Source organism: Pituophis catenifer, unplaced genomic scaffold, assembly GCF_029215685.1.
Source record: "Pituophis catenifer annectens isolate HBS135680 unplaced genomic scaffold, rPitCat1.0.hap2 SCAF_3, whole genome shotgun sequence".
NCBI classification, from domain to species: domain Eukaryota; kingdom Metazoa; phylum Chordata; class Lepidosauria; order Squamata; family Colubridae; genus Pituophis; species Pituophis catenifer.
In genome coordinates this window covers 94,714,870-94,740,618 of record NW_027256883.1, presented here as the reverse complement: position 1 = coordinate 94,740,618, position 25,749 = coordinate 94,714,870, and the positions used below count along the sequence as shown (strand labels likewise).

Below are 25,749 nucleotides of genomic sequence, written 5' to 3'. Positions count from 1 at the left end.
AATTTAATTTTTCCTGTTCTGTTTGCTTATTTATTTAAGTATTTATAATAATAGTGCTCTGGGACTTTAAAGAGACAGGCACCTGCCATATAACAATTATTGTTGATTAAAAAAAGACAAATCTAGACAGTGGATGTAGCAGTACCTGGAGACAGCAGAAAAGAAAAGAACTAGAGAAGAGAAGAAAACCAAATACAATGATCTACAAATAGAAATAGAGCAATTATGGCAAAAGAAAGCAAAGGTAGTACCAATAGTAATAGGTGCTTTGGGTGCAATCCCAAAACAACTGGAACCTCACTTGAACACCATCAACACTGACAAAATCACCATCAGTCAATTGCAAAAGCCAGCTTTACTCGGAACAGCTTACATCCTGCAATGATAACTTCAACACCATCAAAAATCAACTTCTGCCTAACACAGGACCTTGGGAAGGACTTGATAGGTGGATAAAAATGCCAAATCCAGTCTGGACATCTCACTGACTGCACGATGAACCATTGTAATTTATAAATCTTGTATGTCACCTAACTTGCAGTGACTGGGCAGCTCATAACAAAGAAAATACAATGAAATCAATGGAACATAAAAGATAAAGATAAAAGATTGCAAGTATGATGATGAAATGAGAGGTTCCTTCCTTGCCAAAGGCCTGAGTGCTACCCCATTCAAGGTCAGAATGAAATATCTCCATATTTGGAAATAGCCACAGTTATTTGGCACAAATCTGTATAGCATCCGGGTATTCAGATATTTATAGCCTCAATATGATCGAGTACCATCAGAACCTTCTGCATCTTCCACAGCTATGTGCTTAAACACATTGGATCTTTTCCAAACTCTGTGTCACTTGCAGAAGCCTCAGAGATCTTGAGTATCTTCAGGACTTCCCAAAAGTTTATAGAGCTAGTAAGTGCCCCCCGCTTCTCAGCTATTCCTTCAATGACAGAGAGTTCAGCCCCCACTAGCTCATTGGTCATGGTAGTCAGCCAAACACCCAAAAAACACCATGTAGAAACAAAAAGACATCATCCACACCAATTCCTCTTCAGCAAATTCCTCAGGAACTCTAGGAGGTTTACAAATATTAAAATAGCAATGAAATAAAATGACACTGTAAACTTTCAGTAAATAAATTGCAACAAAAATAGGAAACAGATACAGGTAAATTTGTGTACATTTGTACAGACACACACTCACCCATATAGAGACAGGAAAATATTTTCCTGCTTCCAGAAGTCCTTGAGTCTGAGAGCCACCTTCACCTCAGGGGGTCAGCTGGTTCACAGTAGGGGAGCTGCCACTAAGAACCCTGATATCTGATCTCTTCTACCATGCTGCACCTCCTGGTAGAGGGGACTATTAGAACACATTTTCTGGCTGTCAAAATTAAACAGGTAGAGATTACTTAGAAAAGGTGCTAAAAGCCTCCAGCCAGGCACTGGGAAATGAATGGTTCAGTGCAGCATAAAAGGTAATATTTTTCTGGCTGGGGCCAAGCCATTCTAGGCTAAGGCCAAGTAGCCACCAGCCTAGAGGTGCCAAATTTTAAGGGGTGCCAGAATTGAAAAGACTTCCAAAAAACACAGTAAAAAAAGAACAATGTAGTAATAGTGCATTATGTGAACCAGAGTGATTAAATATAATTTAAGGATTAAATCAGAGGTGGTATTCAGCCAGTTCACGCCAGTTTGTGCGAACTGTTGGCGGACATTTGGCTAAGGTTGCTGAACCAGTAGCGATGGCCGGCTGGCCATGCCCCCAAACTGGTCCCCTGGTTGCCGTTCACTCACCCTGCTTGCCATGTTCATTGCCGCCATGTTCTTTGCGCACACACATCCCATTGTCTTGCAAGTCCAAGGGATGTGCATGGGCGAAGAACATGGCGACAGCAGCAGCTTTTTCTGCGACCTCTGGTACTTTTCAGCAGCCTGTGGCCCACAGCCGCAAAGTGGCTCTCAAAGAGGAGGTGGCTGGGAGGCTTCTTTGCCAGCCGCTTTCCAGCAGCGGCAGCTGGCTGGGGGCGGCTGAAAACTCTGGTCAGCTTGTCTTCTGGACTCTGGACCAGCCGCCGCGGAAGGTAAGCAGCCTGAACAAAGAGGCCATGGTGGGGGAGAAAGTGGGGCTAGGGCCGGGGCCACTAAAGGAGGGGAAACGGGGGTGAATGGCGAAGGGAGGACGGGGGTAGATAGGTGGAAATTCCCAAAATTTTCCTAGCTTTTCCTGTGGGCATGTCTAGATGGGGTCATATGACTGAGTAGGCGTGGGCATGAGTGACATCAAATTGGCTACGCCCACTCAGTCACATACCCTCCCACCTAGCCACGTCCATTGAACTGATTTTTAGTCTAGGAGTCTCTGAAGGCTGCAGACAGCAAAAAACATCACTTCCTGTCCAACCGGGAGTTGGGAAATGGGCTGTTTCAGGCCTCCAGAGGGCCTCCGAGGGGGTGGAAAAGGCTGTTTTCGCCCTCCCCAGATGCATAGAAAGGATCTGGAGCCAGGTGAGAAAGAAAAACGGGCCTTTCCCACCCCCCCACCCCCAGGCCCTCCGGAGGCAGGAAACAGCCTGTTTCCCTACTTCTGGTGGGCCCAGAAGGCCCGAAAATCAGTTGGCCAGTGCGTGCATGCGCGGCAGAGCTGAGCTGGCGTGCCCACTGATATGGCTATGCATGCCACCTGTGGCACACGTGCCATAGGTTCGCCATCACGGACCTAAGGTGCCAGAAAGTCTGGAACCAGCCTTGGTTTTGGCCATATTCCAAATTCAACACTAGCCTGAGCAAAAATATTTTTGATTTGATTCAGTCTAAAATATAATTAACTTGATTGTTACCAATGTTTTAAATAAATGTTCTCATTTTATCATAGGAAACAAGTTTTGGACGCTCAGAGAGGGACTACACTTAGAGTTTTAGGGTCTGCAAGCAGCCTAGAAAGCCTCATATTGTGTACATGTTCAATGTACATGAGAGAAAATTGCCCCAAACTTTGCCATTTATTTTGTTGAACTCTTGCAGACACAATTTCCTCTCTTCTTCTCACATTCTTCCTTCTGCTTCTTTTCTCTTCAAATAGAAACTAGAGAAAATGATTTAAAAGAAGTGATAACAGTTGCAATAGAACTTGTAAAAAGAGATACTTTAAAAAAAATTTTCCTCAGAAAGAAATGCTGTATGTGTCAGGTATTTAATATTCAGTATTAGCCCCTGGAATAATTGTTGGATATTTGTTTTTGTAAGACTGACACACTACACATTTTGGCTTCCAACGAGATAAAAATATATTATGTATAAATATAAGAAGAACAATTTGTTACATTTTGCAAATTTTTATGATCAAATCAGTTGTTAAATAGAAAAAATCTTTAGAAAATCATAACCAATCCTACCTGCCTGATAAATTTGTCTCCTGACTTCTTTGTCATACAGTCATATTTTCCAGTTAACATATTTGCATGGCAACTCCTATGAGAAAAGATGCCAAGCATGAAGCAGGTCTGAGAATCCAGTAATCCCTTTTCATTATTAAAAAGATCTTGAATGTTCATCCAGTATTCTGATCCTCTCAGCTGTGGTGTTTACAGAAAGCAGAATTTACCTTTTGCATTTCTTGAAAAGATTACAGTGATTGAAGTTAGATATTCAGGCCAGCATGTAACCACCACAGTGCATACAAACAATTAAATTGCAACAAAGTTTCATTTGTTCTTCCAGTCACCCTGGATTGATTTTAAAAAATAACAAAGTACTTTGAAGGCCTAATGATTAACAAGTTTACTGATTTTATATAATCTACATGTCTTGATAGCATTGTTTTTTACAGGTGGTATTCTACCTGGAAAATATAATTATGTGCATGTTTTTAAACCTGGGATTCCTGCCCGCTTGGATGTACAAGAATCACAACCTGATTATGTAAGTACTCCCTAAGTAATAAACATTGAGGTTTGAATTACAAGTATCTTGAGGAAATTTTTCTTTTCTTTTCTAGGAAACTTATGGACATATAATAAGCCTCCTATAAATCAAACAAATTAGTCAAAATGCAACATGAGGTGTAATGATATTATGACTGTCACAATATAATTTACAGTGCTTTCAGTCCTCTAGTATATTAATTGAATGTGTAGATTGCCTCATTTTTTGCTAGCAATATTAACAAGCACCTTAAAGCAAATATATAGGTATGTTCTTCATTGCCTTTTTTATGCATCACTATTGAATATATATGTACCAAGCAGTTCTGCTTAGATTACCTTCATTGCCTGGAAGTCTTTTCCTGTACAGAAATTGATATAATATTTAAATAGAGCTAATCTTACTGCTAATAATAATGTCTTAGAATATAACCTTTGTGATATAACTAGAAATCCTGTTGCAGGCATTGATATAAAGCATTTTTGTAGTAACCAACCTACCTCCCTATCTTCCTTGTTCTCTTCCTGGAGTGAGTAGATTGATATGTGGTCTAGCTTTGCCTGTTGCCCCAACACTTTTCTCAATTTATTATAGGGGATGGCAATCACAACAGGAGATGCAGTAAAGGGAACTTACTTCAGAATACATGTCAACCAATACAGCAGAATAGAAACCATTACTTGCTTTTCAAAGGAACCTATTCCTGTTTCCAACTACATATCTTTATTTGGACACCATGAACGTCTTCTTAATAATCTTTGTTCTCGCTGGAGGGAGGGACTGATCTCAAATCTCTATAGGTAAGATAAAGTTTTATTTTGCTTTTGAAATCTATTATAATGCAGATTTTTGGGGCAGATTTCACTTTTGAAGAAAAGTGTCCTGGTCATAGGCAACATCGGTAATGGGTACTTGTTCCTGAAAGGTAAACAGAGAGTCCATGGAGAATAGTTTTAGAAAGAGCATTGTGACTTTACAGTAGTATATTTGACTATACTACTATATAAGCTACTAACAGAATCTTGATTGCAAAGAGGAGGATACACATTTTTCAAAGAGAGAATTTAATTAAAATGTGGCTAATCTTTGGGACTGAGAGCTATAGTACTATATCAGATTTTGAGCACTTGTGATAGATGTACTACAAAATTATTGTTGTGGGAAACATGTTGGATAAGGCCTCTCCAAAAATACTAATATGCCATAGAAGCTAATGTTTTGCTTTGCCAACAGCCAGTTCTTGATTTTTAAAAAAATTAAAATAATACATAAAGAAAAAAAGATGGGGCAGAGATTTTTGTATATTGATGGTTGTAGGCAGCACTCTGCCTGTTGCTGGTTTTTAAAAATAGTTGCTTGATTGCTTTCCTAGTAGAAGCTTGGGTGAGAAAATAATGTGCATGTATTTTTTTCTTTATTTTGGAATGCTTGAACTAAGAGATGTTTCCAGACTTAGTGGCTTGATGTCTATCTGTTGAGGAAAGACATCCAGCACCCTCAATCGACACATACTTGAAGTTTTTTAATACACGAATGTGTCATTTATATTCAGTCAGCATACTACCAAACAAAAATATATGGATCTTTGATTAACACAGTGATTAAATCTCTTTTTTTAACATATTAGATAATCATGTTGAGATATCTTCAGGGATGGATCAGAATAGTTAGTGTGACACTTGTGCAGTTAAAACCCTGTGTCTTTTTTACATATGCCACATATGCAACAAATGTTAAAAAGGGTCAGGGATCATGGCTTCAATCATGCAACACCAGTGGTAGGTTTCAAAATTTTTTACTACCAGTTCTGTGGGTGTGGCTTGGTGGGCATGGCATGGCTTGGTGGGCGTGGCAGGGGAAGGATATTGTAAAATCTCTATTCCCAACCCACTCTGGGGGAAGGATACTGCAAAATCTCCATTCCCTCCCCAATCAAGGGGAAAGTTACTGCAAAATACCCATTTCCTCCCAATCAGCTGGGACTTGGGAGGCAGAGAATAGATAGGAGCGGGGCCATTCAGAATTTTTACTGCCAGTTCTCCGAACTACTCAAAATTTCCACTACCGGTTCTCCAGAACTGGCCAGAACCTGCTGAAACCCACCTCTGTGCAACACCCTCTTGAAGTTTTGACCCTCCAGAAGTTGCCCTGATGATGAAGATTATTTCTTTAAGGAGTCTTGGGTAATGTACTTTAGCAATAATGTAAATTAAGGAACATGCATGCAAACTGATTTTAATTCATACAGTAGAGCCCTAGCAGAAATCCTCTTTATTGCTCCATTTTAGAGCATAAGGAAAAGCTGTTTTGCTTACACTTCCTTTGAACAAACCATTAAATCTTAATGTTTCCATATCACTTTGAAAAGTGAGTTTATCATTTGCATATGTACCTAAGAATCTTGACCATTTCTTTGCTGATGCTATACATCAAATGGTTAGTATCTACATAAATTATCAAGTTAGAAAATGCTCAGAAAAGGGTAGTGTGAGAACATGTCCTTAGAGGACAGCTGAGTCACTTGGATAGTGAGATAGGCAATGTCTACCTTTGGTAAATAAATAAATACAGTCTGGAGTAAACACATAAAAGATGCATAATATCAATATACATAAAAAGATACTACAGGGAAGATGGTTAGAAATTATTTTCCACAGAAACTAGAACAGATTGGGTTGCAGCTATCTAAATTTCCTAGGTACTGATGTAGATTCTTCATTTCTAGAGTTAGATGTGTTTTTTAAAAAGTTGGACAGCCACTTCTCAAGGATTGTTAACAGATTTTCCAGAATATTGCACAGAGTTGGAGTACATTATTTTTGTAACTCCACAATTCTGTAATTCACACAACACCTAAACCAAAACTACAGTATATAATGACTTCACACATGTATGAACCCAGAATGTCAAGATACTGAAGGGAATTGTAGAAAGTATACTACATCTTCCAAAATTATTATAGATATCTACTAATGCCATCTATGCCAGTAATAAGAAAGAACTCTTCAACATTTTAATAGTTCATTACTTCCATTCAAAATGGAAGAGCCTGCATTTTTCTTCCAAGATTTTTAAATTTTACTATAGCATTTTTAGGAAAAATATAAGAATAGAGATTTTTCTATTATTTTACATGCTTGAAATAAACAGCATATTTAATATAGTATTACAGTATATGTAACGGTACAGTGGATAGACCCAGTGATCCATGTCTACTTGGGCTTAAAATTCCATATCTCTGATATTTACCCTACATTACCTAACAAATAAACAATAAACAAATACAATTAGTTAATAATATAGTCCATTTTAAGTACACCATTATTGCATTTTTCCAAATTCTTTACTCCAAGGCTAAAGTACGCTTTTTAAAAAATCCTTTTATAACTGGATTAGTTTTCCCCAGCATGGTAGCCAATGCCAAGAATGAACTCAGTGAAACAGCTGTCACCTGGGAGTTAATTTGTCTCTTTGTGACATGCAAATGATCTTTTAAATTAGAGGCCATATCTAGCCATGAATTGTATTCATCAGGTTCAAAGTTTTAACCCTTTGGTGATGAATTTTGTAAAAGCAGAGTTGTGTTTCAAAATTAGTTAAATTTAGAACTGGTCTACAAGAATAATAAATCCCACCAGTTCTGAAAATACTGGTTCTTCTACAAGCTCATCTTTTACATTCCAGCTGAGTTAATCCCTACTATCTGTAACTGGAGCTTCGGACACAGCACTTCTTTCAATTTCCGATAAACAAGATCTTACAGCTATTCTGTTTTCTTGAAAGTGACTAGACTGTTTCTCCACTGTTTCTCACTGAACTGAAAAAAATAGGACACAACATTTTTACAAGTAGATTTTGGTCAACATCGCACTATGAAAATAATTATTAGGAACTATAAACTTCTGCTAAATACTCTCTTATAAATTATTACATATAATTTTAATTTCTTATTAATGTAGGAAAAGCCCCTTTTTGGGAAAGCATACAAATAACAGTTGTCAGGTAAAATTTGACATGCTGGATATTCCCCCTGTGATTTCAGTGTGCTGAAATTAATTCTGAGCTTTAACAAGACACTTTTCCAACATGAAAAACTAGCTGCAAATATCTGCATTTTGAATTTTTTAAATTGGAAAATAATTTTCTTAAAAGAAACCCAGCAGAACAGAGAAGCCAAAGGATGCTTTCCTTTCTAATAATTATTGCAGAATCTTTTCAAGTATATTTTATGAAGATTTTTGTAATAATTAGATTTTTCTTCAATGGTTCAAGTCCCAAGAAATTGTAAACAAAATTATATTAAATGACCAAAACTTCCAAAATCAGCAAATCTTGCAACTTCCTGTTATCTTACCTCTGAGATCTTGTCTGATCTTAGGTATACTGAAATTACACATATGAGATTTGATATTGCTTGCACTTTGATGGGATTTTGGCTCTCAAATGATTTGTAAGACCCAGAATCAGTGGTGGGTTGCCCTCGGTTCTCACTGGTTCTATAGAACCAGTAGTAAAACTGGCGGGAAGCTCCACCCACCAACCCCGATGTCATCAAAATGCTTCTGCGCATGCGCAGAAGAGTGTGCACATGAGCGAAGCGAGTGCGCACGGCCCCACTGCAAACCGGTAGTAGAACCCACCCCTGTCCAGAATCTCAATCTCAAATGATCTGTAAGACCCAGAAACCTCTTTGATACTCTAAGAAAAATTTGTCAAATTATTTTAGTTAATTCTTATTTTTTATCAAACTTTGAGGCCACATAATGCCCTGATGATTCTGGAGAACAGAACAGAAAGTCACAGCCAACCAGAGACAATACACCAATTAGAAACCAAATATAACTAATATAACTAAAGGACAACCACCCTATCCAAAGGTTTTGAAGGAGAATTTTTTTAAAAAAATCTAAATTTTATAAGGATGGGAGCCATACAAATCTCTAGGGCAGTGATGGCAAACGTTTTAGACACCAAGTGCCCAAACTGTGTGTGTGCGCATGCCCAAACTGAAAGGTACATGCATGCGCAAATACATGGACATGCATGCATGAATGCATGGACATGCGCGCGCAAATGAATGGACATCCACAGACATCCACACATGTGCAGCAGAGACCCGAAGGCCAGCTGGCTGGCAGGAGGCATGGCATCCCAACACTGGCAGTGCAGCAAGAGGTAAGATCTTTTTCTCTTGTGAGTTTCTGTTTCATTGTTTGCACGGAAACAGAACCTCATGAAAGAAACGCCACAGAGATCTGACTTGGGGCAACAGCATGTGTGCCAGCAGAGAGGGCTGTCAGGGTTCCAAGTAACCTCCCCAACGAAAGAAGAAGACTCCGAGGGTAGAAATTCCTCAAAATTCCATTTTATTAGAGATGTCAAATTGGCATATCTGGGAAAATCCAAATATGAAAGCTTCCAGGTTTTCCCCACCCAAAAGAAAGTCCAAGTCCCTTCCCCTACACCCACATGTCCATCACAATCAATGCACCGTCCCAACTGGAGATGCCTCCCAGTCACGCCACTCCAGGTGCAGGCCAAGAGCTCTGCGTGCCACCTCTGGCATGCGTGCCATAGGTTCACCATCACGGCTTTAGGGTAATATTGTTTCAGAAATTAGATGTCATTATTTAATATATAAGATTCCAAGTTCATCCACTCTGCTTGATTGTATCAGTGGGGCAGAAGCAGTTTGAATTAAGGGATCCCTCAGACAGCCAGTTCCTGTGCCATGAAAGGTTTTAAATGTGATAGCTAGCATCGAGAATTGCATCTAATAATTTGTGCAGCTCAGTTTTTAAATTAATTTTTTTATTTAACTTTGAGATTTTACAAACTTGTTCTAGAAGCTTCATAGGCAAAATGGTACCCACTTGGTGTTTTGTATTGTTTGACTTTATGACATTTGCTGCAATCCTGTATTGAAAAATATGCAGGCTCATCACAGCTACTGATGACTCTATAGCTCTCTGCTCATAAGACTTTCTTGTGCTATACATAAACTTATCATTAAAATTATAACTGTGCTACAGTTTGTAAAAAAAGATTTAAATGTTTGTATGCATTTTTTCTGATCAGGAGGAGAGCTTGCTTGTTTACTAAATGATTGTTCATTAATCCTGTTCTTCACTTTATGTCCTGTATACACGGGGGGCTTTTGTAACGTGTTTCCACTATGAGGAGGTAAGATCAAGTACAGAGGCATCAGTTTACTGGGCTGCTAAACAACTGCTGGGTCTATGAGGAGCTCCAAAGCCCACATAGTGTAATTAATCTACAATGTTGCAGTTCTGCAATGTTCAGGATCTGATTTGCCCATATGTAGATTATTTCATGTAAACATTTTTTCTTTTATCTCTTTTATCTTGTTACTATAATGATTAGGTTACTGCAAGACATTCCAGGTGTGGCTAGCCTTGAAGGCTATCCCCTTCTCTCCCTCAGCCATGCCCCACAGAAGCCTCCCCTATCCTATCCCCTTCTCTCCCTCAGCCTTGCCCTACAGAAGCCTTCCCTGTCCTATCCCCTGCTTGCTGCTGTGAAAGTAAAACTGAAACTGAAACTCCTCTCATCTGCTTGTGTTTTGCATTTGGAACAGATTTATTTTCAGGTGGGGAGGGGGAGTAGAACTCCTTACCATCAGAGCCTGTTAATCATAATATAGGAAATACTAATGCTCTGATGGTCATTTCAAAAAATTCCTTTCTTAGTGAACACCCAGAAGCCAAGAGGAAGATATGTGGCAAATTTCGAGTTTGTAGGCTTTATGGTTCTGGAGATTTTGTGATGATGTGTGAGTGGTATTTCACTTTTATATATATAGAGATGAGACTTTAGTTCTGTTTATAAGATCTCTGCTTGTCCAGTTCATATGAAATATCCTTGGGAAAAATTATTATGTAGTTCCAAGGTGGCTCGACATTAAAATGGCAACTAAAATTGCTCTTATCATTTCTAAGGTGATAGACTATTCTTCTATGTATTCAGAGAGAGTATTAAACACCAAAACAATACTGTATGCATAAATATACTATAAACATATGTGAGACTTTGTGGCATAGTTTTATGACTCTCCTGTTTAAAATATGTTTTCTTAAATAAATACTGTCAGGAAAAGAAAACAAAACTAAATAGAAGGAAAAATGTCTGAACACTCTTAAATAGGGAAGTAAATAGACAGATGTTAGCTCCCTGCTTTTGTTTTTGTTTTCATTCTATTTAGGAGTTTATATATAAGGAAAAAATAAGAATATTATCCAATATAATGTAAAGAATATTTACATTAAATGGCGTTATAAACAGGATATTCAACAATATTCTGAACATTGCAATGTTCATGTAAAGATATTTACGTAAAATATCTTTATAAACAGGATATTCAAACAAGATAAAACCTGGATGAATGTTGAATATGAAGTTCTAAACTTATTTTCAAAATGTCAAGGCCACTTTACTTACGGTGCACAAGTCGGTGAAATATAGTCCTGTAGTATTATTGTGTGCACGCATTCAAAAGGGTTATGTCTTTATACTCCAGTTTCTCTTGCAAATTTCTTTAAGTCTGTCATCAGTTTTTTTTTATGACAAAAACAAAAAAGGATGTGGGCATGACTAGATGTGTCTTAATGCTACTCAGTAGACCTTGAACTCTAATTAGGATAATGAGATGTTCATTTTGAAGAAAAAAGCCAGAATAAAAAGAATATATAAAAGCTATAAGAGCTTTCCTTTTCTGGTCAAATCAAATGCCAACTTTGAAATGTATTATTAAAAGTAGACTTCTATAATAGATCAATATAAATAGCAAAGAAACACTAACAAGCATTAGAGATATCACTCTTGTATTACATTACTGGATTTTTAAATGAACAACTATACTCCTAATGAGCAATAGCTCAGTCTAGAAATCAGGGGATTAAAAAGCAGCTGTGTGGCCTTCTTATGTTGAAAATGGATTACACTTCATTCAATAAAGTTTTGAAAATGACTAAGACTTGAGGCACACTCACGAGCAAAAAGCTGTAGGGCAGAAGTAGTAGGTTCAATTTTGATGAAGTTAATCATTCTTTCCCCCACTGATTAGAGTGACATTTCAATTAGCCATGACTAACTAGTCTTAATGATTTAGGTAGGACCAAAGCATGACTAACTGAATTTAGAGCCAAGTCATAATTTACCACATAAATTTTCTTTAGAGATTTTTGCATAATAACAATTAATTTTGCTGGTTTTTATAATATGTATGCTGGAACTTTAAGAGCTTAACTTTTGCTTGATTATGTCTATTAAACAAAATATTTCACAACTATATCAATGTTGTGGCCACCCCAACGATGCTCTTGAAGTGATGTCCCAGTGCCTGGAGGCTGTGCGGATCTGGATGGGGAGGAATAGGCTCAAGCTCAACCCTTCCAAGACTGAGTGGCTGTGGTTCCCAGCATCCCAATATAGTCAGTTGACTCCATCACTGACTATCGGGGGTGAGTCTTTAGCCCCCACGGAAAGGGTACGCAATCTGGGAGTCCTCCTGGATATGCTGCTGTCCTTGGAGGAACATCTGACGGCTGTAGCCAGGGGGACCTTTTGTCAGGTTCGCCTGATTCGCCGGTTGCGGCCCTTTCTTGATTGGGATTCCCTGTGCACAGTCACTCACGCCCTCGTCACCTCGCACCTGGACTACTGCAATGCTCTCTACATGGGGCTCCCCTTGAGGAGTACCCGGAGGCTCCAACTGGTCCAGAATGCGGCTGCGCGGGTAATCACGGGAGCCGCCTGGCGCTCCCATATAACACCGCTCCTGTATGAGCTGCACTGGCTTCCAGTGGTCTTCCGGGTGCGCTTCAAGGTATTGGTTACCACCTTTAAAGCGCTCCATGGCATAGGACCTAGTTATCTTCGAGACCGCCTGCTGCTACCAATGACCTCCCACCGACCTGTGCACTCCCACAGAGAGGGCCTCCTTGGGGTGCCATCAGCCAAACAATGTAGGCTGGTGACCCCCAGGTGGAGGGCCTTCTCTGTGGTGGCACCTACCCTCTGGAATCAGCTGTCCCCAGAGATAAGGAGAATCCAAGACTTCGGTGCCTTCCATCGTGCCCTTAAAACCTTCTTTTTCCAGCAAGCCGGACTGGCTTAACATATTTTTTAACATATTTTTAATTTTTAATTGGTTTGTTATCTTAAACTGGGGCCAAATTAATATATATCATTTTAATTGTTTTTTAATGTTTGTATTGTATGTTTTTATCTGGCTGTACACCGCCCTGAGTCTTTCGAGAGAAGGTGCGGTATATAAATTTGAAATAAAATAAAAATAAAAATAAAAAATGTACTGTATAGAGGTGCTTCAAAATTTTAAACTCTTAATTCTTGCATCTCTAAAAATCAATATAACAACTCATGTTGTCTTGATGTAGCAATACAATACATATAGAAGTAGCCGTGCACAGAGATGGAAGCTCTACATATAGTTCTCAGTTAATGACATCTTGTTCAATAACTATTTGAACTTATGATGGCACCAAATGATTAGTACTTTTGACTGATTGATTCCCAAAGTTCTGGTAATCACAGTACTCCCATTAACATATGATTGGGGTACTCTGCAACTGCAGTTTTGTGATCACGATTTGCAATCTTCACTACTTGTTTCCCATAAGTAAAATCAATGGGGAAGCTAGCAGAAAGTCAAAAGTCAGTCATGTAAAGTCCACACTTAATGACCTGTAGTGATTTGCTTAAACCCAGTACCAGAGACTGCTGGAACTGCCATTGCTAAACAGCACGGTTACTTGAAATCATGCTTTACAATTGTATCACTTAGCAACCAAAACTCTGATCCAATCGATTAGCCAAATTAAATTAATGAAATTTGGAATTAAATTTGAGAACATGATAGAGACAATATATAAATCACAAAGGGCAAAGGTAATAGTGAATGTGGATACTACAAACACTTTTCAGATAAAGAAAGGGGTACGACAAGGGTGTCCACTGCCACCATTATTTTATTCTAACTTTATTTTAACTTAATTTAAATAGAATTAAAACAAGTTGTGAGATAAAAGGATTAAAGATTAGAAGAGAGGAATATAAGGCACAGGCCTTGCAGATGATGTAGCATTTATTATTGAGGAACCTCTGGAATCTGGCCCAATTTTATTGCAAGAAATAGGAAAGTATGGGGAAGTAGCTGGATTTAAAATCAATAAGGGGAAAACTAAACTGCTGGTCAAAAATTTAACAATAACTCAGAAAAAAGAATTAGAAAAGGAATTAGATTTACAAATTGTTAAAAAAATTAAATACCTAGGAATTTGGCTATCAACGAGATGCTCATCTCTAAAAGAAGATAATTATGTGTCCTTGGTCCAAAAAATAAAAAGGGATCTGGAAAAATGGGGGAGATTACAAATATCACTTTTAGGCAGGATAGTGTCTATTAAGCTGAACATCCTACCTAAATTACTATATTTATTTCAAACAATACTGATTCCATTAGATTTTTTTTTTTACAGAACTTAATAAAATTACCACTAAATTTGTCTGGGCGGGGAAAAAATGCAAGGATAAAATTACGATCACTACAGGATAGTAGATGTAGCGGTGGTTTCGGCCTTCTGGCATGGGAAATATACCATAAAGCTGCCACTATAGTCTGGATAAGAGATTGAGTCAATTTAAGGGATAAAAGAATCTTAACCTTGGAAGGACATGACCTACAAAGAGGGTGGCATGCTTTTATGTGGGACAAAAAGAATAAGACACAAACATTTTTTTAGACATAAGTTCAGAGAAGCACTAATACGAGTATGGGAAGAAGTAAGGAGGAAACAGATATGAAAATCCCAAGCTGGTTATCAACTATGGAAGCCATGATCCACCCCAATACAGTAGAGATTAGTAAAATGATTAGATATAAAGAAATTTTAGACAAGCATGGAAAACTCAAAAGTAATCAGATTTTAAAGGAGCAGGGAATATCTATTGATTGGTAGCCATACTTACAAATACAGTCCAGATACACGAAAGATATGGAAGAATTTGGTATTGAGGTAGAATTAAATCAATTAGATAAATTATTGGTGAGCCCAGAAAGAAAATTAATATGTAGACTATATAATTACTTATTGGAATTTGATAGAGCGGAGGAGGTGGTAAAAGAACCAATGATTGCATGGGCCAAAAATATAGGGCACAATATAAATTTAAGTGAATGGGAATTTATTTGGAATAAAAACTATAACAAAATCGGCAGCATACAAGGAAAATCAATATAAAATGCTATATCGGTGGCATTTAGCGCCTGCAAGATTGGCGAAAATATATCCAAATTTAAGCCCTAAATGTTGGAAGTGTAATAACCACCAAGGTACCTTCTTTCATATGTGGTGGCTATGTCCTGAAGCGAAGAGGTATTGGAGCAAAATACAACATTGGTTACAAGAATTAATTAATAGTAAAATCCAATTAATCCTGGAAACCCAGATTTAGTACACCCAGGATTTCCTGGGTGTACTAAAAACTAAATACAATAAAAAAATAAAATACTTGATTTTACATATACTCACAGCAGCGAGAATAACATATGCACAATATTGGAAAGGAAATAATGTACCACCAGAGGGATTAATTATTCAAAAAATATTCGAATGTGCCAAAATGAACAAATTAACTTTAGAATTAAAAGAAAGAGGATTCAGAATTTATTTATTTATTTATTGGTTCGATTTATATGCCGCCCTTCTCCGGAGACTCAGGGCAGCTTACAATATATTAAGCAATAGCCTTCATACTTTTGTATATACCTGCTTAGTAGGGCTTTCCCCCCCCCCAGTGGTGTTCTTTTTTATACAAAGTCAGCTTATTGCCCCCACAATCCGGGTCCTCATTTTACCTACCTCGAAAGGATGGAAGGCTGAGTCAACCTTGAGCCTGGTGAGATTTGAACTTGCAGTAATTGCAGGCAGCTGGTGTTATTTAACAGCACTTTAGTCTGCTGCGCCACCAAGGCAGTGTGGGATAAATGGTATAGGTCAGTGTTGGCGAACCTTTTTCTCTTGCTCCTACCCCTTGCGAAACAGCCCCCCCAAATTTTTAAACTGATAAATCTGTTTGCAAATTATTGACCTGTCATATATATTAATGACAAAATAGTTCACAGAAACAACAATGATAATAAAAAAAGACAAAGTTAAAGTTTCAAAATCCTCTGTTAATAAATTGTTATTGTAATCAACCCATAGAATCCATAAAATCATAGAAAATTTGCCATGGAATCTTATCTATCCCAAATTGTCCCAAGAGCTAAGTGTAATTCATACTGGATTAAATATCCATATTTGTTTCTTAATTATCAATTGTTGCCTAATTAAATATAATAAATTCAACCTCCACAATCGGTCTATCTTCCTAACAAAGTCCAAATAGAAGTGATTTCTAGTTAAGCATAATAAATCCATTCTCCAATATCCTCAATCCTCATAGGAAAAAACAATTTGTCACTTTTCCATTCAGGCAGGATTCTATTATTGTAAAAGAATGCAGGCTTGAACTTCAAAGAGATGTATGTGATCAGCTCAGTTAGTTCTCTGTCTATAGAGTCAGAACTATAGACCATTTCTTTGGTCTGCAAATTTCAAATCATATTCCATTTGTGAATCTAACTTATCCAAAGCTACATGCCTCTGAATATTTTCCACCGCCATTATCAACTCATCAAACTTAAAAAAAATACTTTCAAGATTGCATGTAACCAAAAAGTCTTTTCTCATATTTCGGTGGGGAGCGGGGGGGACTTGTTTATCTGTAATCTGACACATTGTTGTTCTGTGTAACTTAATCAGGGAACAAAGCAGAAAGAGGAAAGATATTTTCTGGATATTTCTATCAAAATTATTTCTTTATTTCAAAAGAATATACAAAAGGATGAAGGTTATTGCTTAGCACATTGTAAGCCGCCTTGAGTCTCCGGAGAAGGGCGGCATATAAATAAAAATTAAAAAAAAGAAAAGAAATAAATTCCAAATATTTTGCAAATACAAAAAAATGCAATAACCCTGCAATAAGAGTCCAATATTAATGTAAATCAAATGAAAGCATTTCACTATTAAAAAGCACACCATGTTTCCCTGCAGGGAAAATGAAAATTATTCAAAACAACAACAGAAATAAAATGGGAAAAGAAAAAAAGAACATCTAGATGGGTTCATGTCTGTCCAAAAGTTGTCTGGGGACATTCCTAAGTAATCCCATTCAAATCCAGTGAGTAACACTGCCAGAGAACCAGCTATGGCAGCAAGATCAGCAGATCGTTAGCAAGAGAGAGAAAAGCCTCTTACTGAAGAGTCTCCCAGATATTCTTATAAATAAGGAATATCTTCTAAAATGCAACTCTACTGTACAGAATTTCAGAATATTCCTTCGAACTTGGTTTGGGTTTTTTTCCTCTCCCTCCATTGGCGTTCTTTAGCGTAACAGTTTGAATTTGGAACTTCCTTCTGAGTTTGGAAATCTTTTGATTTTCCTTGTTTACCATGTCTCTTTTCATCTATAATGTTTTTGCAATATTATATAATTCTCTTTTTTGATGCCTTTCTGAAATTCTTTCTAAGATCTTTGTCTTTCTTGGCTGTGGCTTCTCTTCTTTTTGCCATTTTCCACAGTTTATTCTTACATCCAAATTGCTTTTTTTTATTTCTTGTTCTTTGCCTCTTCATATTCATTCCTAACATGTCTATGATTTTATTACATTGTTCCTCTGGTTTCCTATCACTGAGGTTTAAGACTTCAAAGTGATTCCTGATATTCTCCTTATGCATAATGGATATTTGTTTGAGATCACATCAATGGTTGGCTTTGTTCTTATTTAGTTTGATTTTAAACTAAACATAGTTTGCATATGAGCAGTTTGTGAGCCTATCTACAGTCAGTCCTTAGATATCTTTGCTATCATAACAGAGCTCTTCCATCTTCCTCTACCATTAATATAATATAGTTAATTTGGTTTCTGTAGACTCCAACTTTTCTTCTTCTCATCATTTGGAGCATAAACTTGCTAAATAAACCTCATTCTAAAAAGTTGTCTGCAAAGACTATTTGGTATTGACTTCCCTAAACCCAAATATTCTCTTTACCATATTTTTAGTGACTATGAAAACAGCACCTCTTTGTTTTTAACCTCTTTGTTTTTCATGTCCTTAATAGTATAAATAGTATAATCTTCTAAGTGAAAGTCTCCTATTCTGGTCTTTTACAAATCACTGATATCCAAGATTCAATGCATAGTCAGTTCATTTCATCTTTCTCTGTCTTGTTCATGCTTCTTGTTGTACATATTCCTACTGTAATTCAGTGATTGAAGATTTGGATTTTCTTTTCCTGAATCATCAGCAACTAAGTGTCCCAAAAGCTTTAATCTAGCCATTAATAAACACCATTAGTACTTCAAAAGATTCTCAGCATTTTCTCAATAGCATGTTGATTACTATCTGACCTGAGAAGCCCATTATCTGACACTGTATCATCAGTCACTTTATAATATAGATGCCTGCTCTGTTTAGCTGGCAGTTGAAATGACTTTTATTCTGTGAGTGATTCTGCTACACTCTGCTAGGAGTGTATACCTTTGTCATGAGTCCTGACATTTTTGCTCATCTCTACCAAGAACTCCATGTAACATAGCATGACTTGATATACATTATAATTGTTATATAATTCAAAATTAAAATTAATAAAATTCATCTGACATCATTTATTCTTAACAAATTCATGTTGTCACTAAATAATTGGTGCATTCTTTTTAAGCTGTTTCACATACTGAATTTTATTTTCTGTCCCAGTGGACAATCACTTAAATATGAGTCAGCAGTGTGCTGCAGCTGCCCAAAAAAACCAATGAAGTCCTAGGGGTTGCATTAACAGAGGGATAGAATCAAGATCACATGATCAACGTATTTTACAAAGCATCTGAAGGCAGGACAAGAAAGCAACCTAGAACTAAAGAGAAATTTCCTGACAGTGAGAACAATTAACCAGTGGAACGACTTGCCTCCAGAAGTCGTGGGTGCTCCAACACTGGAGGTTTTAAGAAGAGAGTGGACAGCCATTTGTCTGAAATGGCATGAGGTCTCATGGGGGTTGGACTAGAAGACCTACAGTTAGCCTTTCCAACTCTGTTATTTTTTTATTTTTTTATTTAATATAGATAATAGATTGACTGGATACACCTGGTAATTTCCTGGATCCTTCATATTTAGTTTTTTGTGAATAAAAATGTTTATCCTCAATTAGCAAGAACACCTATACTATATTTTAGAAGTTAAAATAATACAGAAGCAAATTCTTTTAGCAGACTGAGAAATTGCTCATCAGCATCTGGAGAAGCAACTTCAATTAATGCCCTTAGGCACTCTATATCCATCTTTCCATCCACTTTAACTGCATTCATGTCTCTTCAACTCATTATATTTACTTTCTGAGAAAAGGATGATCAAAAATAGGAACTGAGCAGTTCAGCCTGTTTCTAAACATTGACCAATTTCTCTAAATTGTAATAATTATCCTCTTTTTAAAAAACCTATCATAACATTTGTAATATCTCACACCAGCCTCCACTCCTCTTGAGATTTAGCTTTCCTCTGTATTTCTTGATTATTTTCTTGTCCTCATTCTTTGTGGCTGGTGTCACCTCCTTTAACTGTCATTTTTATTTTCAAATTGTCGCATAGTGTATTTTTTTAACAAATTGGCTGTATTTGTGTGATAGAAATTACCCAGCAATCCCTACTCACTCCATCATTAGCCTCACCTTTCTATACCCAAAGTACATAATACAGATTGGCTGTCATTTTTAATTCATCCACCACATTTTTGTAAGGCCTCGCTACAATATTCTTTAAATCTATCAATTCATTTCCAAGAAAGTAATTTGCATGACATGGATGGAGCCAGATGATTGTGAAAGTTGGCTCCAAATATACATGAGGTTTTTGGAGGCTAATCTGTCATTCACAGTATCAGTCAAGTGAGTCATCTGTGTATCTTATTCTGGAACATTAAGGTTTTTTTACTCCTTTTCTGTAAAATGTTAATTGTAAAGTTATGCTCCATTATTACCTTCACAATTAATTCAGGCAGCTGCTATAGCACAGTTAACCCTTCCAACCATGATCTATCATTAATAGGTTGTCAAATGACAAATTCTGATGTCTACGCACAAGATGATTATCCAATGTCACTGAAGGGAGAATAAAAATAGCTTTCTCAGAATAACAGAATAACAGAGTTGGAAGGGACCTTGTAGGTCATCTAGTCCATACCTCCCGCCGAAGCAGAATACTCTACCCCATTTCTGACAGATGGCAGTCCAGTCTCTTCTTAAAAGCTTCCAGTGATGAAGTTCCCACAACTTCTGAGGGCAAGCTGTTCCATTGGTTATTTGTTCTCATTGTCAGAAAATTTCTCCTAATTTCTAGATCGAATCTCTCCTTGTTCAGTTTCCATCCATTATTCCTTGTCTAGTCTTCAGGTGCTTTGGAAAATAGGCTGACCCTCTCTTCTCTGTGACAGCCCCTCAAATATTGGAACACTGCTATTTTGTCTCCCCGGTCCTTCTCTTCACTAGACTAGCCATGCCCAGTTCCTGTAACCATTCTTCATATATTTTAGCCTCCAGTCCAGTGGTGGGTTGCCCCCGGTTTGCACCAGTTCTATAGAACTGGTAGTAAGACTGGCGGGAGGATCCGCCCATCGACCCTGACATCATCAGAACGCTTCTGCGCATGCAGAGAAGCTTCTGCACATGCGCAGAAGAGTGCACGCGTGCGGCCCCATTGCAAACCAGTAGTAAAGGTAAGTAGAACCCACCCCTGCTCCAGTCCGCTAGTCATCTTTGTTGTTCTTCTCTGCACTCTTTCTAGAGTCGCAACATCTTTTTAATAGTGTGGTGACAAAAACTGGATGCACTATTCTAGGTGTGGTCTTACTAAGGCTTTATAGAGTGGTATTAGTACCTCACTTGATTTTGATTGTATCCCTCTGTTAATGCAGTTTAGGATTGCATTGGCTTTTTTGGCTGCTGCTGCACACTGCTGGCTCATATTTAACTGGTTGCCCACTAAGACTCCAAGATCCCTCTCACAGTTACTGCTGTTAAGCCTGGTTTCACCCAATCTATACGTGTACTTTTGGTTTTTCTTGCCTAAATGTAAGATTTTACTTTTCTCTACATTGAATTTCATTTTGTTAGTTAGGGCCAGTGGTGGGTTGCCTCCAGTTTGCACCGGTTCTATAGAACCGGTAGTAAAACCAGTGGGAGGCTCCGTCCACCGACCCCGACATCATCAGAACTCTTCTGCACATGCGCAGAAGAGCGCACATGGGCCCCGTTGCGAACCAGTAGTAAAAGTAAGTAGAACCACACCTGGTTAGGGCCCAGTGTTCAAATCTGTCAAGATCTATCTGGATCTTGAGCCTATCATCATTTTAGGATGTTGGCTATTCCTGCCAGTTAAAAATCTATCTGATGGTGATACTATCTCTCCCACTTTTTTCTAGCTTATCAAGAAGTAGGTTGTGATTTATCAAATGCCTTGCTGAAATCTTAGTATACTATATCCACAGCATTTCGCTAGTCTACTAATTTAGTCACTGTGTCAAAGAATAAAATAAGATTGGTTTGGCATAATCTGTTTTTAACAAACACGTGTTGACTTCTAGTTATTACTTTATTCGTTTCTAGATGTTCACAGATCTGGTTTTTTTTTTTTATTATCCTTTACAGTGTCTTCCCAGATATTGATGTTAGGCTAATTGGTCTGTAGTTTCCTGAGACTGTTTCCCCCCTCCTTTTTTTTAAAGATGGGAACTACATCAGCTCTTTTCCAGTCCTCTGGTAGTTCCTCAATGCTCCAGGATTTTTGAAAGATATGGTACAGTGGTTCTGAGATGACATCTGCCAACTCCTTTAGAACTTTGGGATGTAATCTGTCAGATCCCGGTGATTTATATCCATCAAGATCAGACAGATGTTCTCTTTCCTTTTTTTTTTTTAACTTTTATTTCTAGTTTATCTTTTACAGTTATGTTTTTGGTAGGTTAGGCTACAGTTTCTTTTTGTGTGAAGACCGATGCAAAGAATGAGTTAAGCAGCTCTGCTTTCTCTGTGCTGCCTTTTACTTCCTTGTTGTCTTCTCTCTTTAGTGGACCAACTGTTTCCTTGATTTTTTCTTGTTATTTATATGTTGAAAGAAACTGTTTTTGTTATCTTTGACTTTTGCTGTAAGTCTTTGTTCATTCTGAGCCTTTGCTTTTCTGACTTTGTCTTTGCAGATTCTGGCTATCTGCTGATATTCTGCCTTAGTTATGTGTCTCTCTTTTCATTTTTTGTACTTGTCCTTTTTGTCCTTTAGTTTATCTGAGAGGTCTTTGTGCAGCCATGCTGATTTCTTCTTGGATTTCTTGTTTTTCTTTTTCAGTGGTATTGAGCTGCCCTAGGTTTTTATGATCATATTTTTCAGAGTTTCCCAAGCTTCATGAGTTGTTTTCCACCTTTAGGATTTTCATCCAAGGAATCTTTCCCAAGTGCTCTCTGAAATCTCTTTTTAAAATCTAAGACTCTGATATCATAGTGTTCTATTGCTTATGTTTGCATTATGTAGAATTCCAGTATGACATAGTCACTCTCACCCAACTGCAGTTTCAAATCCCTCTATCACTTCTTCTCTATTCATGAGAATTAAGTCCAGTATGGCTGTCCCTCTAGTTCCCTCTTCTACCTTTTGAACCAAGTCTGAGGTGAAATCAGAAGGAAGGAAGGAATGGACAAATCCACAAGAGTGCACCTAATGATCAAACTATGATTTAATAAATGTTTCTATATTTGAAAAACTACAAAAATGTTTTGCATCGAGAATTGACATTTGACAGGTCAGCAAGACAGGAAAAAATGTACCATTGTAGATTGAATGCAGAATTTAAAAAATTAATGAAGATAATCAAATGGATTTGAGAAACAAGTGAAAGAAAAAAGATTAAAATTAAACTCAAGCTAACAGTATCAATAATAACAACAATTATAATGACAGCAACCATACACGGAACAAATATGTGTTTTCTAGCAACTAATAAAATAACATTTGGTTATTTCATCATATATAAAAATTAGGGGACCTAGATAAACAAACTAAACACAAAATTGGAAAAAAAAACTATTTCTTTTTTGAGTCTCCAAATCCCATATTTTCCTCATGCATCTCATATTGGATCTATCAGTTTGAAGCAACAGTATTGAATCTTTCCTAGCATGAGTCTGAAAACTAGAACTAATTAAAGCTAATTAAGTACAAGAATGGCCTACATGGCAGGATGAAGCTAGCAAACCTAACCCTCACAGATAATAAATTACATATTATTGAACCATGAAGAAAATCTAAAGTTGCTGATTCTTGTTAAATAATTGGCTTTCTTTTTTGGCCATATCTGGTTATGCTTCCATTATCAAGTCCCTTCTAGGATTTATAACTTTAGCCGTAGCATTTTTGCTTTTCATTATGTAAGTTATTTAAAACAACAATTGCCAGTTCTATAAAACAATCGAAGTGACTTATTTGCCACGATGCTGTTAGGTTTTCAGAGGCAACTCTTTCATCCAGAGTAATTCAGTTGTCTATACTTTAAATTTGTATTATTTAAGTGTATAAAGGAACTTCACTGTTGTAAAAGGGCTTCTCAAGAATCAAATTGTAAATTACCTGTTATTTTAAAAATGTATTCAGTTTTAGCCTTTGCCTTATCATACAATGTAGGGTCATTTACATAAATATCTATCTTTACATTATTGTTTTCCATAGGTTTTTCTTTAATTTTGAGAGTAGACAAACTGAGGATTTCCTTGTTTGACAAATTAATTTAGCTGCAATGCACTAGTGCAAGGAACATATTGCAACATGATTATGGCCTGTTTTCTGGCTTTATTAATCCAGAAACCTAAATGATAAACAACACTTGTGTCATTGTCTACACAAATGTAATTTGTTTATGCAGAAGTTCAGTTAATCCTACCATCTGCTTTTCTCAAATGAGAACAGATAATGGAGACACAGCTCCTCACAGGTCTTCAGGCTTTTAAATTCTGATAAAATCAGGATTCTTCACTGGCTCTTGCCACAGCTCTGAATTAAGCCACTTTAAATGTAATTACTGAAGCTGGCTGTACATCAGGAACATCCATTAAAAGAATTGATTGACCATGCTGTTATGGCAGGCATTTTATGAACAAACTATCATGATGGGTCCAGAACTGTAATTTATGAAAGCAAAAAAAGCAGGTAAACACTTTATTAGCCGTTAATGAGAGGCACACTGGGTAACTAAATTTTGTCTTTTTTAACCAGCTACTTTAAGGAACCTTGGGCCTTGGCCATCTATCACGATCGTTTTAGTGATCTGAAGAAGGAACTACGTCAGATCTTAGTATCTGCCCAGGTAAAAAAATCCCTCCTACATGCATTTAATATAAGCATTTATTATTGCTGATTGTTTGCTTTCATATTTCAACAAACTGGAAGTTTGTTGTTTCTTCTTTACTCTTAAACTATAAAGATTCAGAATATTATCAGAGCCAGGTTGATCTAGTAGTTAAGGCACCATGCTAAAAAGCTGGAGACTGTGAGTTCTAGCCATGATAGCCAGCTGTGCAACTTTGGGCTAGTCACTCTGTTTCATCCCAATTCACCTCACCGGGTTGTTGTTGTGGGGGGAAAAACTGAGGGTTTTGGATATTTCTGCCACTTTGAGTTATTTGTTAAAATAATAAAGGTGGTATACAAGCAAACAAACAAACAAATAATTACTTTAGGAAAAGTTTTATATACAGTTCATATCAATTACAGTGCTCTGATGTTTCTGTTACTGTACGTGCATTGCATTCTTTTGAATGGATTAATTGCTTTAATTTTCTTAGAGTAATTACTTAAGAACATAAGAGGCCTACAGGATCAGTTCAACAGTTTATTAATGCAAAGTCCTGTTTCCATAGCTGGCACCTAGAAAGCCCATAGCCAAGCTGTGAAGGTAATTGTTAATAGAGCTGTGTAAAGCATTCAAATGAGGTACTTCTCCACGCATGGGAGCAAGAAGGAAAAGGGAAACACCTCTTATTAACTCACAAAGTAGTGTCTCATAGCCTATTATGATTGCTTGGAAAGTTTCTCCCACATGCCTCTACCTGTATGTCCATGCATAGTTATACTTGCTTTTCAGCAACTACTCAGTATATTTGATATACACTTCCCAGAGTCACTTGTTAAGATGTACAGCTATAGAAATAAAATAAAATAAAATAAAATAAAAATGGTTTTTGCATTCACTGAATTTTACCAGATGTAGAGTTATTTTACTTGCAGATGTTTAATTACCTGACTAGGTAACATCGTCAGTGCTTGTAAGTGTGGGGTTTGCTCTCTGTTTATATACAGTAACTTGCCCTACCAGTGTTGATAGGGATGCCATTTTCTCCTTGGTGGTTCCTTGATTATTGATTACCCCTCCCCTGGATCCCTGCAGGCCTTTTCTCTCCCATGCCAGGTCCCCTCAGACTTTTTCACCCTCACTTGGTCCCCACAGGGTTTGGGCCTCCATCCCACCCTCATTACCCATAGTGCACTTACCTTTTGAAGATCTCTGAAGCTCCAGAGCTTCCACAGTGCTGCATAGAGCGGTTTAGGAAAACAGAATGGAGTGGCCCATCCTAGAAGTGGCCACCATTTCAGCGTAACCACAAGTAATTGTGGGCACACTAAAAATGGTGGCCATTTCCAGGAGTCAG

The 25,749-nt window shown here is 37.3% G+C and overlaps 1 protein-coding gene across 1 annotated transcript in view; it reads left to right on the top strand.

The window, feature by feature from the left end:
• The window catches only part of CFAP61 (cilia and flagella associated protein 61), a 152,079-nt gene that overhangs the window by 116,228 nt on the left and 10,102 nt on the right, over positions 1-25,749 (top strand). Inside the window, exons 21-23 of the mRNA XM_070940797.1 lie at positions 3,829-3,920; positions 4,518-4,723; positions 24,317-24,407. Coding sequence (XP_070796898.1) covers positions 3,829-3,920; positions 4,518-4,723; positions 24,317-24,407 — 389 coding nt within the window. The remainder of the gene's footprint in view (positions 1-3,828; positions 3,921-4,517; positions 4,724-24,316; positions 24,408-25,749) is intronic.